Raw genomic sequence first — 18,028 nt, forward strand, 5'->3', positions numbered from 1 at the left:
TACAATGATGGTAACTCTTGTACCATTGTACATACACTTAACAGCATCTAGCACTTAAGGACCACTTTGTGGGCACAGAACAGTTTTGTTTTATATTGTGTTGTATTTCATGGAATGACATGCTCTGAACTTGGCAGAAGTGAAAATAAAGTAAAATCACTGTTCAATTTTTAAATTGATTATTTTCATTTTGAATATATACTTAGGCCAGACCAATTTTATTTCTTGTTTGACGGATCCTCCTGTCATATGTTTTGTAGAATAACAAAACAAAGAAAAATTAGTTTTACCCATTCAGAAAAATAAAATCCTAATGTTTGTATTGGCCATAAATGTACACTTACAAGAAAATGTTTCTAGATTGTTTCTTTTTACCCTATATACACTTCATCAAGCTTTCAGTATTTAGAAGAAATACTACTTTTGACTGGTGATTTTTTTCTTATTATTTTCCCTCCTACCTTTAGGTTTTCTGAGGACAAATAAGAAATAGAATTGGTCTGGCATTTGACACTCTGTTATATTCTTGGCCCCCCTCAGGCTTTCTACTGTTGTATTTTATTTGTCAATCCTCTGTTGGATAGATAGTTTAGATTCGGGTAAGGCTGAATTTATTACGCCAAGGTAATAATATATGTTATGAAGTTAGGAAATCAAATAGAATTGTATAAAATACAGTAAGAGTTTCTTTTGAAAAACCCAAAAGGCCTGTTCAGTCAAACCTTTCTGGGTTTTTGACAGTTAACAAAGTTGTACAAGAGATGTTTGTTTATTTCAAAATGTCACAATAAGGAATAAAGCATTTCATGGCTAAGGCTTGTAGTCATGGACCGTAGACAAGGTGGTATGCCATTTCCAAAAATAACAGTATTCCATCACATAGCTGAAGCAGTAATTCATCTAGTTCTTCTACAGTACTGTCAGAATGTATAAACTGTAGTTGTAACCATTTCAGTGAAATTAACCCATGTGGGGTATCAAATGTTGTCGTTGGACAGATCAGTGAAGGACAGTTCATTAAATGGTTGGCCCAGTGGTGTAAAGCACCAAGGCGTCATATGCTGGGATCTAGTGGACAGAGGTTTAGTTTTGAGTCATGTATTATGTCACTTACTTTTCTTGTTCAATGATGCATTCATGAATATTTCAGCTGCATGACTATGATCTCTTCATTATTGGATCTGGACCAGACAATCCATACATGTAATCAACCAAGTCATTTAACCCAACTCACATTTTCAGTGGGAATTGAAATTATTATCCTCTGAACTGTCAGTACGATATCCTTGACAGTGTGTGGCATTGAACTTTCCTTCTACACTTGGCTGGCATTTCATAATATCACAACTGAAATCCCGAAACTGAAATACTGAAGGTAAGGCAGCATGAAACTGTCCTCAATCTCACACAGAGTTCCCTGAGTATCTCCCACACAATGAGAACAGTATGCGTCTGATGTCATACATGTTGTCCATAGCAGCACCCTTCCGAGTCTCCCTCTTGTTTACAACAAGTCCACAAATACAGAACTCGGATCAGCTGACCTCCATCAGTATACTTCTCTACTCGTTCTTTACTCTTAGCATGATAGAGACAGGCCATCTTGTGATTGTCGATTGACCGAAATAGTTTCTGACACCTGAGGCATTTGGATACCTTGCCTACCTGAGGTTTGAAAGCTTTGAGCTGAGACAGCGTAGCAGACAGTTCTGCAGTCTTTTTCACTTCCAGTTGCCTGTAGGTTTCCTTGGGAGGTCCTCTCTCAGAAATGCTACGTTTGTCATTGTTTTTATTCAAGTGCTTAAGATTCAGTTTTGGTATAGGTGCATGAAGATTAAGAGTTTTTGTTGTCATAACATTTGGAGCTCCTTTCACTTCAAAGGAAGCTTTTTGCCAGTTCTTTTTACTGCCAGTATGTCTGCTTGGAGGTGCCTGTTTGTCTGCGTTCAGTATGAGAGGGGTCAGGTCACTGTCGTGTGCTAGGCTGAGGTTATGACTATTAGTCACAGGCCCTGTGGATTTGCGTAGTTTGTCCATACTTACTATGGCATCATGGAGTGAATCCTCCAGCTTCTTGGCTCTCTGTTTAAGAGCATGGAGTTTCTCCTGAGATATGTGTATTGTAGAGGCCTCAGTGCCCTGTTTTGATGTCTGGGTTTCAGTTGCTGGTCTCTGGCTTGTTTTGGTAGAGGATGTTGTTTGTAAAGAAATGACACTTTCAGTTGATGGTCTCTGAGATTTACTTGGTCTTGTTTGGTCCGCAGTTTTTTCTGTCAATGTTGATTTGTCAACCATCTTTACCTGAATTCAGACATATGATTCTGTTTATTCATTCTCTTTGGTAATAAATCTTCAACACTAATATTAATGATCTTTCATGCTTGATATAAAGACTGTAAAGAATGCATCAAAAGTAATATATAGTTTACAAGTACAGTTATGTAGCATAAACAATTACCTGTCAAATATGTAGCATACTGCTGCTTGGCCAGTATGTGCTAGTTAAGTCACCGAGTGAGTTTTATGCCACATTATGTAAATAATCTGTCTGGACAGTCCAGTGATCAACACCGTGAGCATTCATCTGCACAATTGGGAACCGATCAGCGAGACTGACCACCCGATCCTTTTACTTGCCTCTTACTACAGGCATAGGATACTGAAGGCCAATATTCTAACCAGACCAGTATAGGTAGTGAAGTCACAGAAAAAATTGATTTCCATAAAAACTGTGTTATTGACTTAGTAAATTTCATGACAGGATTGGTCACCATGACACAAAGACTAATTCTATCTGGTACTGTGTAAACTATTTTCTGTCCCATGTTGATGAAAACAGCAGACCCTAAAACATTATGTATCTGTATACATGTGTGAGTATAGTCTAATAACTGTTTCATTGAGCTGATAATTTCAGTAAACAGAAATAAAATTTACCCTGAATTTACCTCATCTTTTGTGTCATTTAAATCTATAAATATGTAAGTAATAGTGATAAAACAATAAATAATTGTGTAAAGACGCTTGTTGCTTTCCAGTTTCATGCAAGTAACCTGCAATGGTCCTCTGGAAAGAAATTTACTTTGATACTGTTTTTCCACTATCGATATTTTCAGTTGTCATCATTGCAGTTGGATCATGCTAAGAAAAGCAGTGGCTCTTTCTCTACTGTTGGCATGCTAACCTTTCTAGCTGTAGCCATTTCATTGATGTCTATCATCTGTTGTCGCAGCCATTCTACATCTTCCTGCTTCTGTCCAAGCACTTTCTTCATCCTCACCACCTCCTTCAGCAGCTTCAGGTTCTCTGATTCTGCCTGCTTGGTGTTCTCCATTGCCTCCTGCACCTGATGTCTGCATGACTGTTGCTGTGCTAGTAGTTGCTGTCGTAGCCTCACAGCGAGCATCGCTCCACCTTCCTGGCCCTCCTCCATGTCCAAGAGCTGCATGCACTGGAAACGATCCTCCATCAAGGCATTACAGATCTCCACCAGCAGTTCCAGGGATCTCTAATAAAACAATGTTGTCAAAAGAATGTTATTATTCAAAATAAACAGTTTTAGATGGTCCTTTGATATTATGTTTTTTCTGGCTTATTTTGCCATGAGGCCAGATGAGTTCATTTGTTTGTGCTTCATATTTTATGTGTGTGATGAAAGAGGCAGGTTAGGAAAAAATATAAAAATGCATTATCTGAATAGATATTTCATATCAATGATCTGAAACTTAAAATGCCTTTTCACTTGAGGTAAAATTCTATTTTTGATCACATTTTTGGTCAAATAAATTTCTATTTTGCAAGAGTGTGCTGTTTGAGAGGCATACTAGAAGTTGTAAACAATAGAAATGATAGGTCTTTATGGATGACCAACTTCTTTATTGTACAATGGTGATGTTTTGATATGTAGACTTACCTGTAATACTTTCATGCGTGAAAACGGTGAAAGTATCAAAACTGAAATCTCACAAGAGTGTGAAAATTATTTTAGACTGTCTATATGACATTAACCTACCTGAATTTCCTCCCTGCTGCTGCTGTTTGGTATTGAGTCCAGCATTGAGTCACTGATGCTGAAACACTCCAGCAGTAGGCGGAGCTGGCTGCTGCAGTCCTGGAGCGTTGCAGCTGCCTTCAGCGCTGTCTTCCTGTTCTCCTCAACCTCCTTCAGGGCCATCCTCAGTTTCAGTGACCATCCATCTCGTTCTATCTGTAGCTTGGCACACAGCCACTTTGAAATGTCTGCCTTGAGAGCATGCTCATGTAAAGCTTTGATGAGCAGAATCTTCTCATCATTGTTAGCTGCATTTAAATAGTGATCGAAAAATTCTTTAATGAATTCATTTACTGAAACTTGAATATCCTTGTCAATTTTGACATCTTCCCAGTTCTTGTCAAACACTGACTTTTCTTTTCCATGGATAACCAACATGTTTTTCATAACATTGTTGTGTTTTGAAGATGATGATTTGGAATTTGATTCATAGAAAGATGTTTCCAAGTTTTTCCTTCGTTCCAGTTCAACTGATACACAGTCTGATTGGTCAGCTAATTCTACAGTCCTTGTCATACGAGACAAAGATGACTCAGAATTATCTAAACCATTTGACATGTCATTCTCATCATAAACTAGATCATTTTTGTCAAAGGTCTCTGATTTGGATTCCTCATCTGTGCCCTCTTCATTGTCATCAAAGAAATTATTTAGATCAACAGAGGCCTTGTCTATTGACTGAACACTGAAGTCATCCTCCAGATTATCCACTGATTTGGAGAAGGTGTTCTTGTCTGCAAGAGACAGCATCCTATCATCTGAGGCCAGATTTTCAAGTGACTTGGACAGCCGCACTGATTCTCCCATTGACATCATCCTGGTTCAAGAGTCAGAAGCTGAAGATGACCCCTTCAGTGGAGGTTCTTCATGCTATAACAAATTTAATTACAAAGTAATTTTCAGCCATGCATATGTATGTCAAATAGGTGCACATAAAGATAACTGTTAGTTTTCAGTGCAGAGTGGAGTTTTGCTTTCCTGTTCCAAGTAGCACATTAAGGTTAGAGCAATCTCTCTGTATGAATTCTTGTATACTGAGAGCCGTGACTTGAGTTCAGATATGAATGCAGGTAGTTTAATGTGACACAAACCAGCTATGACACTGTACACACTGTACAGACCCAAGGGGAAACACTTATCAATACCTGTTTTATTGTGTCACAGTATCTTGTAGTTTTGTTGGTCACAATTTGCTCATTTCTCTCTCTCTCTGAGAATTTGCATGTTTAACCATAGTTCTTGTCCATAGTTAGATGAGAAAAGATGTTAGTTTGTAATCACAACTGGTTAGTCTCTGGTGTTAATGTTGTGTGAACTCAATGTGTTAAAGGTGAAGGTGTCCTGTCAGTGTGCTGGGAAACACTACCTGAAGTATTATGAAGATATATATACCTGATTCCATGGTACAGCCCACTTGATCTAGTAATATTGCTGACTGAATGGAAGGTTTGAGATGATCCCTGTAATATACTTACATACCATGAACTGCCTTTATGAGTTTATGATTGAATCTTTCATGTCTAGCATCTATATCTAAAGACCTCTTCATAAGTTCCTCGGCTGGCAATAAGTAGTTATGGATTGGTAACAATGTTTCCAAGTGGTATAAGGTTACAGTACCAGCAGTTACTCACCACAAGCAGTGCGAACATGTTCCTGACTGTGACAATAGTCGGACTGATCAACTGTGACCCTCACATTCTGACCAGCTCGGTGTTAATCACGACTCAGTAAAATTTGGCTTTCACCTTACAAAGCAGATATGAGATGCTTTCCTCAATGCTTGTGTACAATTATAGACTGTACATGAGGTCAGTACATGTTTTATTGGATCCTTCAAAGGAAAACAGACTGAGGACAAGCCTTTGGTCAATGTTGCCTTTTTCAGGTCCTCAAGAACTAAGACATTGATCTCATACGAAGAAGTTACTAGGTGATTGTTTGTGTGTAACAAAGAGACAAAAGCAGTCCTTCTTCTTTGTTGTGCAATAAAGATGGGAGACATTCAGATGTGAGAGGTTTGGAGGATACCACATCCTGTTTAGAAACAACTCAAGTGATTAATAGCCTTGTTTTAACTTTTAGTGAGTTAGAAGTAACTTGTGTTTGATTTTCAGTATTGTTGCCTAAAACTGGATCAGATGATTACACTTTTCACACTCACTGATTATGTTGTGTCATTGCTCATTTTATCAACCACTGGTTTCTTTGGTCCAGTTTTGTCTCCCAACATGGGATGCTTCCATCTGATCACATCTAAATGGGTGTAATGATATATACAACATTTACATAACACCCACACCTATCAGGTTCATCTTTCTTATCAAGAACCGGTGGGATAGGCTAGTGGTTAAAGTGACAATGACTCGGGTTCCAATACCAACATGGGTACAATGTGTAAAGCCCATTTCTGGTGTCCCCTGCCATGATGTTGCTGGAATGGAGTACTCTGAAAGCAGAGTAAAACCAAACTTAGTCGGTCGGTGAAGTGAATGACCCAGTCTTTTGATTAAGGAGTTCCAAGTCAACTGATGGCCTTATATTGTTTCTTTACAGAAGTCATTGTGTTGACCGAATTATGTTTTGGGGGTCAGCTCTTCATAACTGTGGAACACAACAACGTAACTATCATCATCGGTTAAACAAAGGGAAAGGTGTAATGGAAGGGATCAGAAACTAATGCTCAATGGACAGTTCATTACAAATACCCAGCCCATTTACCCAAAGCACCTCCAGCACTCACCAGTCCTAATTCTGTGTTAATGATATATTCTTAACTGTAATCCCATAGGAGCCAGTCATTGTGATCATGATTGACTGGTCTAATGAGTCTTACAGGCACTCTCCTTAGCTTGACCCACGCTCTGCACACACAAGCAATATGACACTGTCTTGGGGTGAGTGAGTGAGTGAGTGAGTTTAGTTTTACGTCGCACTTAGCAATATTCCAGCTATATGGCGACGGTCTGTAAATAATCGAGTCTGGACCAGACAATCCAGTGATCAACGACATGAGCATCGATCTGCGCAATGGGGAACCGATGACATGTGTCAACCAAGTCAGCTAGTCTGACCACCTGATCCCGTTAGTCGCCTCTTACGACAAGCATAGTCACCTTTTATGGCAAGCATGGGTTGCTGAAGGCCTATTCTACCCCGGGACCTTCACGGGTCGACACTGTCTTGGTATTATGGTATCAGATCAGGCCTCCTTCTAGGACTCTGTATGTCATCCAGATGTCTTACTGGCACTTACAAACATGATAGAACATGAGAATGTTGTATAAAACACAATATTTGGAAAAAATCATGAGATAAATGACCCTTGTGAGCATTTGCATCCACTTTGGAGCATGTTAGAAGTAATCACTGCAGCGTATTTAATGGTACAGATCAGGATATATATTGGTTGTATTGAAATAACTATTTAAGCATTTGCATAGCATCATGACTATTGTTTTGAAATCATGTAAATATTTTTTTTATATCCAAATAAAAGCTATGTTCTTATTATTTATAGCATTCATTAACAACCATAAGACATTATTGTTGCATTGTTCTTGTTAAACAAGAAAAATACTATTTTTCTGATAATTTACATCATTTCAGTAATGATCCTGTTTCTGACGAAACTGCTTATAAGTTAATAGGAAATTACCATATGCATAATTATCACAACATGAAGGAACTGAGTGAGTGAGATTGAAGTCATGCCGGGAAGGCTAAAATTTATTTTTCAGGTGTCCCGGGAAGGCTAAAATGTATTGTTCACTTTTCCCGGGAGGGCTAATTAGGGAAGTACCGCCAAAGCTAACGATAAAGTACCGGGAGTCATAATCCATGTCAGGAGTAGAGAGAATTGTTTTCAAGACATAGTTATAATCTTCACTTCTTTTGAACTTTATTCTTTGACTTCCTTATTAAAAATCACCATCGATGGTACAAGAGCAAAGAATATACAAAATTAACAAATATAGATAAATATAAACATGTGCCATGATGATGAGTTATTTACATATCAATTTTTGCAACTGAGAGGTAAACTGAGGGAAACATTAGCTAAGCTTAAAACTGACGAGTCACATGATCTTGTTAAATGTTACATATGTCATATTTGGGATTTCACTTTTTTAGTAAAATACAAATCCTAGAACTTTTTTGGTTGAGTCCCATCTGGGATTCAAACTTTCACCATCAGAGTCAGACACCTAATCGCCAGCACACAAAGTTGGCCGCCTAGCCCACTCAGTCACCACGACTTCCACTTGTTATGCATTGATAAAATGGCTCAATTGTAATATTTTTAGGCGATGAATGATTTTCTGTTGGAATTAAGTCAAATAAAAAAGATACTTGAATTCCTCATCAACTAAATGGAAAGAGGCCGAGGGATTTATATATATTTCAGATAAACAGATTTTGTCAAATAATTGTTTTATATAGTGTAACCAAGGGCATGTCGTTGGATGTTGTTCATAGTCATGACTAATATGCTGGTATAAAACATGAGATAGTTTGATCGTCTCAGTAGCTGCGAGTTTATGCCAAAAGGACATGTTGCCTTGGATTCTTATATTTATTGGGACTCTACCAAATTTGCCATAAACCGTAAAGTTTGGGGTGGATTTCCTGAGACCACCACAAGATCATCAAGGTGGCACTGTGTCTGAACTTCTCAAATTGTTTTAAACTCGAAGACAGACAGACAGAAATGTGATTTACCACAGATAATGACAATTTAATGTCAAATTCAGTAAAATGTATAATGAAGAATAGAGGAGAAAATGTGTTAATAACTTTATTTATATTGTTATATGGGCCATGTTAATCCTGTTTTCTGTGTAATATGTCAGAGCCTCAGAGTGAGGCACACCATGTTCATTCAGCCATAACATTGCATTGGAAGTACCACAAAGACTAAGCTCATTGAACCGAGAAGCGTCACAATTTTAGTCTTCCCAGCCATGAACCATGAGATTAGTTTTACGCTGCATTCGGCAGTATTCCAGCTGTATGGCAGAGGTCTGTAAATAATTGAGTCTGGACCAGACAATCCAGTGATCAACAGCATGAACGTCAATCTGTACAAATGGGAACCAATGACGTGTCAACCAAGTCAGCGACCCTGACCACCTGATCCCGTTAGTCGCCTCTTACGACAAGCATAGTCACCTTTTATGGTAAGCATGGGTTGCTGAAGGCGTATTCTACCGCAGGACCTTCACATTTCTGAAGGAATTGAAAACAATTACATTCATTGTTGGTTCATCTATTTACGCATAGGCAATTGCACCTTTTTCTCTCTATTTTCATATTATCTTCCAAAGTCAAAAACTGTCAGTGGTCAAGGGTGGTGAAATTAGACTGACTGGCTGAGTCCATATCTAACATCACATTAATGATTTTACTGCCACAGAATGACAGTAACAAACTAGCCTTTCATAACAAGGACATTAAAGAACACAGCAAGGTAAAAATCAAATATCTGATGTAAAATACATTAGACAGATGAAATATATTATTCTGCACAATTTGAGGCCTTACTATCAAATTAATATGTGTTTAATATTTTAGTTCCTCTTTGTTGTTCTGTTAAGCTGTGTAAAATACATTTATGTTCCCACCTGGCAGCTGTGGGATGGGGTGTGACAGTGCATGTGGACTTGTGCTTTATTTAAGCTATGGTTCGGTCGAAAGGCTCCCCACAGACATAACACTGGCTGTAATCTTACATGCTCTCTACCCTACATTCTGTCTCACAAGTCATGTAGATACGTGCAAGAGTCAGTTGAATTTTAGATTAAATCATCATATTTTGAGTGGCATATTCAGAAGCTGGTGAATGACATAAGGACAAACATAGTGGATGAACAACTTAATTTGGATGATTCAGTGTTTCAATGCAGATTCTTGTATCATTGTCAAGTTGTCATACTTGCTTGACAATGATGCAAGGCTTTGTGTCAAAATGTCGCATAATCTGGATAAAGATGTTGTTCTTCCATAAAGTTTGTCCTGATCAGTCATATTTTATGAAGTATTACCTGTATTTCTTACTTAGAAGTCCTAGGGTCAGTGGGTAATTGCATGGGTATCTCAGAGTAAGCTTGGACTTTCTGTCATTCTGTAACTTTTATCATTCTTGATAATGGTTCCAGAATTTAAGGATTCAGTTTCCATGCTTCTGTGGAACACTTCTTCCAGTTTTCACCTTGTTGTGAACACCTGGTGTCATCACTATTTCATATTTATTTTTACAATAGAAAATGTCAGAAATATTCAAAGGGCTTACATAGCATTTAATCCTGTATGTAAATTAATTTGGTTCAATTTATAATGTTAAACTTTGAGTAACACTTGAGTGCATATGAGCTCACATAATGGAAGACAGATGAAATCAAAAGGTAAACATGGAATTGGTTTCAGGAGCTGTTACCTCATGGTCAAAACAACTGGGAGTCAGTGGACTATCATAGTCAGCTCCTCAACAGGGCAGGAGTAGGACTATACTGTAGACCTAGGTTTATTTGAGGTACAAGAGAATCTCATAAATAAAATAGTCTTTATTGACTTGAGTATGTCGTGTCATTTACACATGACCTCTCACCAATACATTCATGTCGTTGTACATTGTCAATGAAGCTTTTCAGTGGGATTTACCAGTTGACATTGGATGTTCTGGTCAATAACACAATAACACAAGTACATGTTCAAAGTATGGAACCTTCTGAAATGTTGTCTGTGGCTTATATCTGAAACTTATATGAACTTTTGTATGGAGTCTTATACCAGTGGTACTGGAGATAGTCATATGAATACCATGTTAACTGTGACACTTTATTACATATTAACCAAGAACGAAAACAAGTTACAGAATGTATTTGTCCAACAGTGTTTAATCTACTGATAACAGAATTATTGTCAGCAGATCTCATTTGTGAGCATGTGTTAAATCTTCCTATAAGAGATACTTGGAACCAAACTATAATAGATGTCACTCTAATTGGATGACTTTTTTCCTATAAGAGATACTTGGAAACAAGCTATAACAAATGTCCCTCTAACTGGATGCCTTTCTTCCTATAAGAGATACTTGGAAACAAGCTATAATAGATGCCGCTCAAATTGGATGCCTTTCTTCCTATAAGAGATACTTGGAAACAAGCTATAATAGATGCCGCTCTAATTTGATGACTTTTTTCCTATAAGAGATACTTGGAAACAAGCTATAACAGATGCCGCTTTAATTGGATGCCTTTCTTCCTATAAGAAATACTTGGAAACAAGCTATAACAGATGCCACTCTAATTGGATGCCTCTCTTCCTATAAGAGATACTTGGAAACAGTCTATAACAGATGCCGCTCTAATTGGATGCCTTTCTTCCTATAAGAGATACTTGGAAACAAGCTATAACAGATGCCGCTCTAATTGGATGCCTTTCCTCCTATAAGAGATACTTGGAAACAAGCTATAACAGATGCCACTCTAATTGGATGCCTCTCTTCCTATAAGAGATACTTGGAACCAAAGTATAATAGATGCCACTCTAATTGGATGCCTTTCTTCCTATAAGAGATACTTGGAAACAAGCTATAACAGATGCCACTCTAATTTGATGACTTTTTTCCTATAAGAGATACTTGGAAACAAGCTATAACAGATGCTGCTCTAATTGGATGCCTTTCTTCCTATAAGAGATACCTGAAAACAAGCTATAACAGATGCCGCTCTAATTGGATGCCTTTCCTCCTATAAGAGATACTTGGAAACAAGCTATAACAGATGCCGCTCTAACTGAATGCCTCTCTTCCTATAATAGATACTTGGAAACAAGCTATAACAGATGCCGCTCTAATTGGATGCCTTTCTTCCTATAAGAGATACTTGGAAACAAGCTATAACAGATGCCACTCTAATTGGATGACTTTTTTCACATGGGTAGCTTAGAAATGAGGCTGAAATAAGTAACAGATAATTTTAGTTGAGTCTGTTGTGTCAATTGATATAGCTGTGTGGCTGTATCAGGCGGGAGGTTTAACCAGTGATGAGATTGGATTGCAGTTGAACTCAAATGACATACATGTATTTGCAGGTAAATGTTAGGTTGTGACTCAGTCTGGGTCTCAACACACTTACAGATTGCTGAGGGAATAAATGTTCCTAAATATGAGGGTATCACATTTAGAAGAATGTCACAAATCTCAGTCACTTTATAAAGGAACGATCAAAGGGTAATACATTTCTGTGTAAGTCAAATACACATGATTATCATGAATAGTAAACAAAAGGAATCTTATACTTGTTCACTGGGCATTCTAGAAGTTGGCGAGTCAAAAACATACAGTTTTATGGATTACAACTTCTTGTCTATTTATTTGAATCTTATACTACTTAGGAAAATAGTTAAGAACAACCTGTTTTTTTCTACCTGGTATATTAAATCTGATAAAGGTAGTCCTTAACTTGTTTGGAGTAGTATAGTAACATCCAGCTAGGAAAAGAACTTGTCTATAGTTATTTCTTGTGTGGCCAGCTTAGTAAACTCACAGGTTAAAGTCTGGCTACATCCTTCCCAAGACCCAGATGTGATTCACACCAGAGTTATTACATGAGCACCCCATTAACCTCAACAGTGGTGTAGTAGAAACAGACAATACAGTAACACTGAAGCAGCTCACTGACTTCTCTGATAGTACTGGGTCTGTCTTTCCTGTTGTGCATATGTGCAGTAGTTAATAGTCGGTACCTTCCTGCTCTATGACAACTCACCTGAAGGAGGACATGCTGAGTGGTTTCTATGGCACACACATTCCTACTGGAACAGGAAACACATTGTTACTGGACATGAACCATGAACAGCTTTCCGATGCCCAGAAATGTGTCCTTCTTCAGAGACAGTACTCTCTCACTACCTAGGACTTTCACAAGTGCAGTCTTGATGACGGGTATATCAGCTCATCTACAGTCGGTCATGTGTGCAGGACAACCACTCCACTGTCACACTACTCCAGGATTCTACTTACATCATTGTTGACTCTGGGCTTTCACTCACGATCATTATCTGTGATAGTTGTCAGGACGTTGTTGAAGCACCTGTCATAGGGTGCTACACCTTACACTGTGGGCAATACACCCTATACACTGGATTGGGAGTCATGGAGTGCAAACAGATTTCACTTGACTTGTCATTTGCCTGTAGAATATTATGTTATGTTATGTTATGTTATGTTAACTACTTTCAGTTAAAGAATACCAAGTGACTCCAACAACTCAAAATGCTCCATCCCACCCTGTGCTAGATATTCTCCCCACCAAATGACTCCAACAACTCAAAATGCTCCATCCCACCCTGTGCTAGATATTCTCCCCACCAAATGACTCCAACAACTCAAAATGCTCCATCTCAACCTGTGCTAGATATTCTCCCCACCAAATGACTCCAGCAACTAAAATACTCCATCCCACCCTGTGCTAGATATTCTCCCACCAAATGACTCCAGCAACTAAAATGCTCCATCCCAACCTGTGCTAGATATTCTCCCACCAAATGACTCCAGCAACTAAAAATGAGTCAAGCAACATCAGTTATTCTCCTCACCAAGTAGCCACAGCAAACCAAAGTGCTCCATCCACCCCCCATTGACCCAGCTATGCCACACATTCACCTCTTATGCCTGTGTAATATGAAATGCTCTGCACACAAAGCAGATCCATAAACCCAAGATATTCCAACCACCATGTGGGCCATTTCTAGGTCCTCTTACATTCCCTTGTCTTGAATCTAAACTCTGTGATTGGGTTTTCCCGAGTTGCAGTGCTGATTCACCAGAACCTCCAAATACAGAATATATCAAAGAGATGACATCTTTGTGTTTGAATATTAGCAACATAGGACTTCTCTAGTAGTAGTGATTGAGGGGAGTGAGGGAAGGAGAGCGCAGCATCAATTAAGATTATTACCAAAAGTGTTGACTGAAGACCAAGATTTTGCTATGTTCATTTATGAATTCCCCCCGGAGCCAGCAATGATCCAGCTTCATGACTATAGTGTTCACGAGACAGTCCCATTATAAGCATGTCCGTTAGTCTGAACACTACAGATATTAGATTTTAGAAATTAGGATGCCTCCTCAGCATAGCTACCTGAGGCAGGCCAGTTTTCTTATCTGAAAGTCCCATTTGGCTGTACAACATACGAGGTCTCAGTTTGTTGGCATAACAGATGAAACACCCATGGCCTCAATCCTAACTCAAAATGGAACTTTTTTATTCATATAAAATTTTGTAAATGCAAGACGTTTTTAAAAATTTTATGAATTAATAAATATTCATCAACAAGTTCAAAGTAAAACATTGAAATACAGTGACATTTTATCACAGTGGGTTTAGAGTTGTGTTTAATCATATAGATAGAGCATTCATATATGAAACATGTTAAGCCAGTAGGTGTGTGCCTTGTACTGCACCAACTATAGTAACTACACATGAATGTGTCAATCACGTAGTACATTAGGCCAAGTGTATGAAGTGGTACTCCTGTTTAGCAGGGGATTGCCCTCACCATGGCACACTAAGCATGTATATATAAGCACCGGTATGCAGCAGTCACATACGTGATCTATGACTGTTTAGGCAAGACCAGTTTTATTTCTTTTACAGATCTGCTGGTCGTATGTTTTCAAGGAAACGAAAAACTAAATTTTCCCTGCTCAAAAAATATTAACTTAATGTTTCTATTGTCAAAAAATGAAAACTTAAAAGAAATTGATTTGTAGATTGTTTATTGCCCCATGTACAATATGTTTATTATTTAAATGGAATACTACTTTGACTGGTGATTTTATTTTTTCCCCTCCTGTCTATAGGTTTTCTGAGAACAAGAATCTGTAAAACACGACATAGAATTGGTCTGTCCTCAAGTATTATGAAATGGTGGTACTAAATATAATACTACCATATAATCATAGTGATCTCCACTCACAGATCATTGCGTCCAGATCAGCTAACAACGCTGTGGGAAAATGAGAACTATTTTTATTTTTTCCTGTTTTCAAATGAACATAATAATTATGGTTTCTGGTATCAATGTCAGTCCTGATTTTCTTTGCTCATATCGTAAATCTTATTTTGTTGATAAAGAGCTGTTTTATAAAATTGTATATTTACCTTCTCAGGGTTGAAAACAGGTTCAGTGATATTTCAATTTTTCACTCTGTCCACCAGTGTTTCTTTACTTTCAGTGCCAGTACTTCCTTATTTTGCTCTTACCCAGCACAGGTAACACTATCAATTAGGTGTTAACTCTCCCCAATTTACAACTTCCCATTTAAGGAGCTGAAATTGTTTGTAGTACTAGAAGTTATTCCTATACTCTTGTCCATGCTCCGATACGCTGACTAATCTAGAACCACACCAGGTGATCACAGTCAGTACATGATCAATATGGATCAATACCTGATAAATCACCAATCAGGGAGACCCAGGGATCTCTGTCTTACCTTACACTGCCACTAATTGATCTCTGACAAATACATTGATTACATTTGTATGTCTACTTATTCATGGTTAGGGCAACATGCATGACATATCTGGCTCCAAATCAGCATATTTCTGTCTAAGAATACCCATAACTGACTGCACTTAATCAAGGTACCTAAATATTTGTTATACAGCATTAGGGAAGAAGCATTTCATGACACATGACCAACAGTGAATTATTGTTTTATTAATACATGTTCAGGCTCCAGTACAATGGGTAATTGGCCATGATAAGGTATATCAAAAGGATCTTATGAGTGTTGCTGTAAAGCATCTCTGTAGGGGGGAAGAGGGATTACGGTGACAGTAACAGCATTATTCAAGCAGAATTGGATAAATATATATGACATAGCAATGATTTGTTATGAGATTAGCTACGACATAATGTGGTATATTGATGTTTCCTGCATAGCTGAGCCTCTTGTCAGGTTAGGCAGCAACCTCTCTAGACTAAAGCTTAGTCTCTTAATATATGGTTTTGGTAGTACAAATCATCAAATTGAAATTGAAAAGGAGCCCCAGTGAGATGGGAGATTCAGATCTGGTTGATTCAATTAGGCCTTCAACTTTGCTTGGAGTAAGTGAGTGAATTTAGTTTTACACCATTTTTAGTAGTTTTCCAGCAATATCACAGCAGGGAAATGGACTTCAGTCACTGTACCCATGTGGAATCAAACCCAGGTCTTACATGTGACGAGTGACTGCTTTACCCGCTAGGCTAGCCCACTACTCCAGCTTTGTTTGGAATCCAAAACAGTAGGGATAATGTTGCAGTTCCTGGACTGTGAGACATACTATGACCCTATCCCATTAAACCCAAGAGACCATTTTTATCAACATAGTCAAATGATAAAATTGTCTTTGCTATCTAGAGGTTTCTGTCAGTTTAGTCAACACTGAGTGTCTAATATGAGATTACCTCCATTGCATACATTCTGTAATCCAAATGTAATGGATATACACCTTCTTTTATTCCATGAAAGTTGATATTTCAACTTAGATTCTTATAAATGTTGTTATGTCGAAATGTTGCCTTTCACTGAATATAAGTTGTATATCTATAAAATTTGTCTTCATTCTTCATCAACTCAACTTCTAAAATGCCCATCAAAGAAGTGAGACAATACATGCAAATGTTAAAATTAGTGCACAAGTTGTCATTCAGAATTGTGCATCATAAGATAATCAAGGTGATTTATTTTGAAATCCACTGCTGACAGTTTGGAGTTTTCTTTCCCATAGGTCACACCTATTAAGCATTTAAAACTGTGCAGTTGAACATTTTTAAAAAATGTTATATCATATGCATTTTACATAGTATTAGTGTCTGAAGATCTCATATGGTGATTTGAAGCATTTTTTAGAAGAAAAAGACCACGCATGATTTTACAAAAAGAACCTGATCACCAATATGTGTTATGTTGTGGTACTTAAAACATTTATGCATAAAAACATCTACTGACCCTCAAAATGTTTCATTTGATTGCAAATGTATTGACTGAACGATTGATTTTTTGTTGAGGAATATTGAACTAGGCCGGACATTACCACACACAGCGTAAATGGACTACAAACATCTGGTTGTTTTACAGTGTACAATACTAACACACAAAGTTTAACCCCAGTGCAAGAATAATTGCAATGTCTTCTCCTCCTGCCTTCTGAAATGCCTAGGTGCTGATGCCCTTGCTGTCAGTCATTTATTGTAATGAATGTAATATGTGTAACATGAATGAAACTTCTAATTCTGTGTAATACCTACTCTCATACATACAGGTCGTTGCACAAATTCTATCATGATGAAACTCAGATAATCATACAGGTTCAGGTTGGACGAAAAAGTGCATGAATATTTCAAGGTCATAGACACTCTGTACAGCTTCTATCATTATGAAACTCAGGGAGACATATAGTTTCGGTTTTGACAAAAAAATGTATGAATCTTGAAACTTCAGTCAGTATAAAAATGTATGTTCATATATAAATGTCCATCGAATTTAGAAGATTAAAAATAAAACATTTAAAACAATTACCTGTGAGCACACAATGGAATCCTTGTGAGTTGTAGCAGCTGATTACATGAAACCATATCCATTTTGTGTCACAGCACACTCACCGTCAGGCCCGACAGTACTGTGAGCCACACATTTCCACCTTGCATGATCATGTCAGAGTACGTGGGGACAGATCTATATCCCTGTCAGTGTGATAAGCCTACTCACAGCCAGGCAATTGCTGACTGTTTTTACATTCCAGATATAAAAGATTGTCGGTTTTGCTTCACTGGTTCAATTCTCATCAGGGGTATATGCGCTTATTTTATTGATCATGTGCCAATTAAAACTTTTATGCATGAGCAGAATTGATGTAACTTAATATTTGTGTGTTTTGATATGGTGTGTTTGGTTGTTTGGACACAAGATGTTATGATTTGTTT

The 18,028-nt window shown here is 37.7% G+C and overlaps 2 protein-coding genes across 3 annotated transcripts in view; one reads left to right on the forward strand and one right to left on the reverse strand.

The window, feature by feature from the left end:
- The window catches only part of LOC137277122 (coiled-coil domain-containing protein 73-like), a 143,522-nt gene that overhangs the window by 113,481 nt on the left and 12,013 nt on the right, over positions 1-18,028 (forward strand). The gene's annotated exons all lie outside the window — the stretch shown is intronic.
- LOC137277121 (uncharacterized) lies at positions 595-17,825 on the reverse strand. 2 transcript variants are annotated; one of them, XM_067808789.1, is made up of 4 exons: positions 12,823-13,057; positions 4,013-4,921; positions 3,185-3,508; positions 595-2,301 (listed from the first exon to the last, which is right to left on the reverse strand). In XM_067808789.1, exons 2-4 carry the CDS (start codon positions 4,865-4,867, stop codon positions 1,459-1,461), a joined length of 2,022 nt encoding a protein of 673 aa, XP_067664890.1. In that variant the 5' UTR covers positions 4,868-4,921; positions 12,823-13,057; the 3' UTR covers positions 595-1,458. The 2 variants fall into 2 exon arrangements, with proteins under 2 accessions (XP_067664890.1, XP_067664889.1); XM_067808788.1 differs by lacking the exon at positions 12,823-13,057 and adding an exon at positions 17,625-17,825 and having other exon boundaries at positions 646-2,301.

This window comes from Haliotis asinina, chromosome 3 (assembly GCF_037392515.1).
Source record: "Haliotis asinina isolate JCU_RB_2024 chromosome 3, JCU_Hal_asi_v2, whole genome shotgun sequence".
Lineage (NCBI taxonomy): Eukaryota > Metazoa > Mollusca > Gastropoda > Lepetellida > Haliotidae > Haliotis > Haliotis asinina.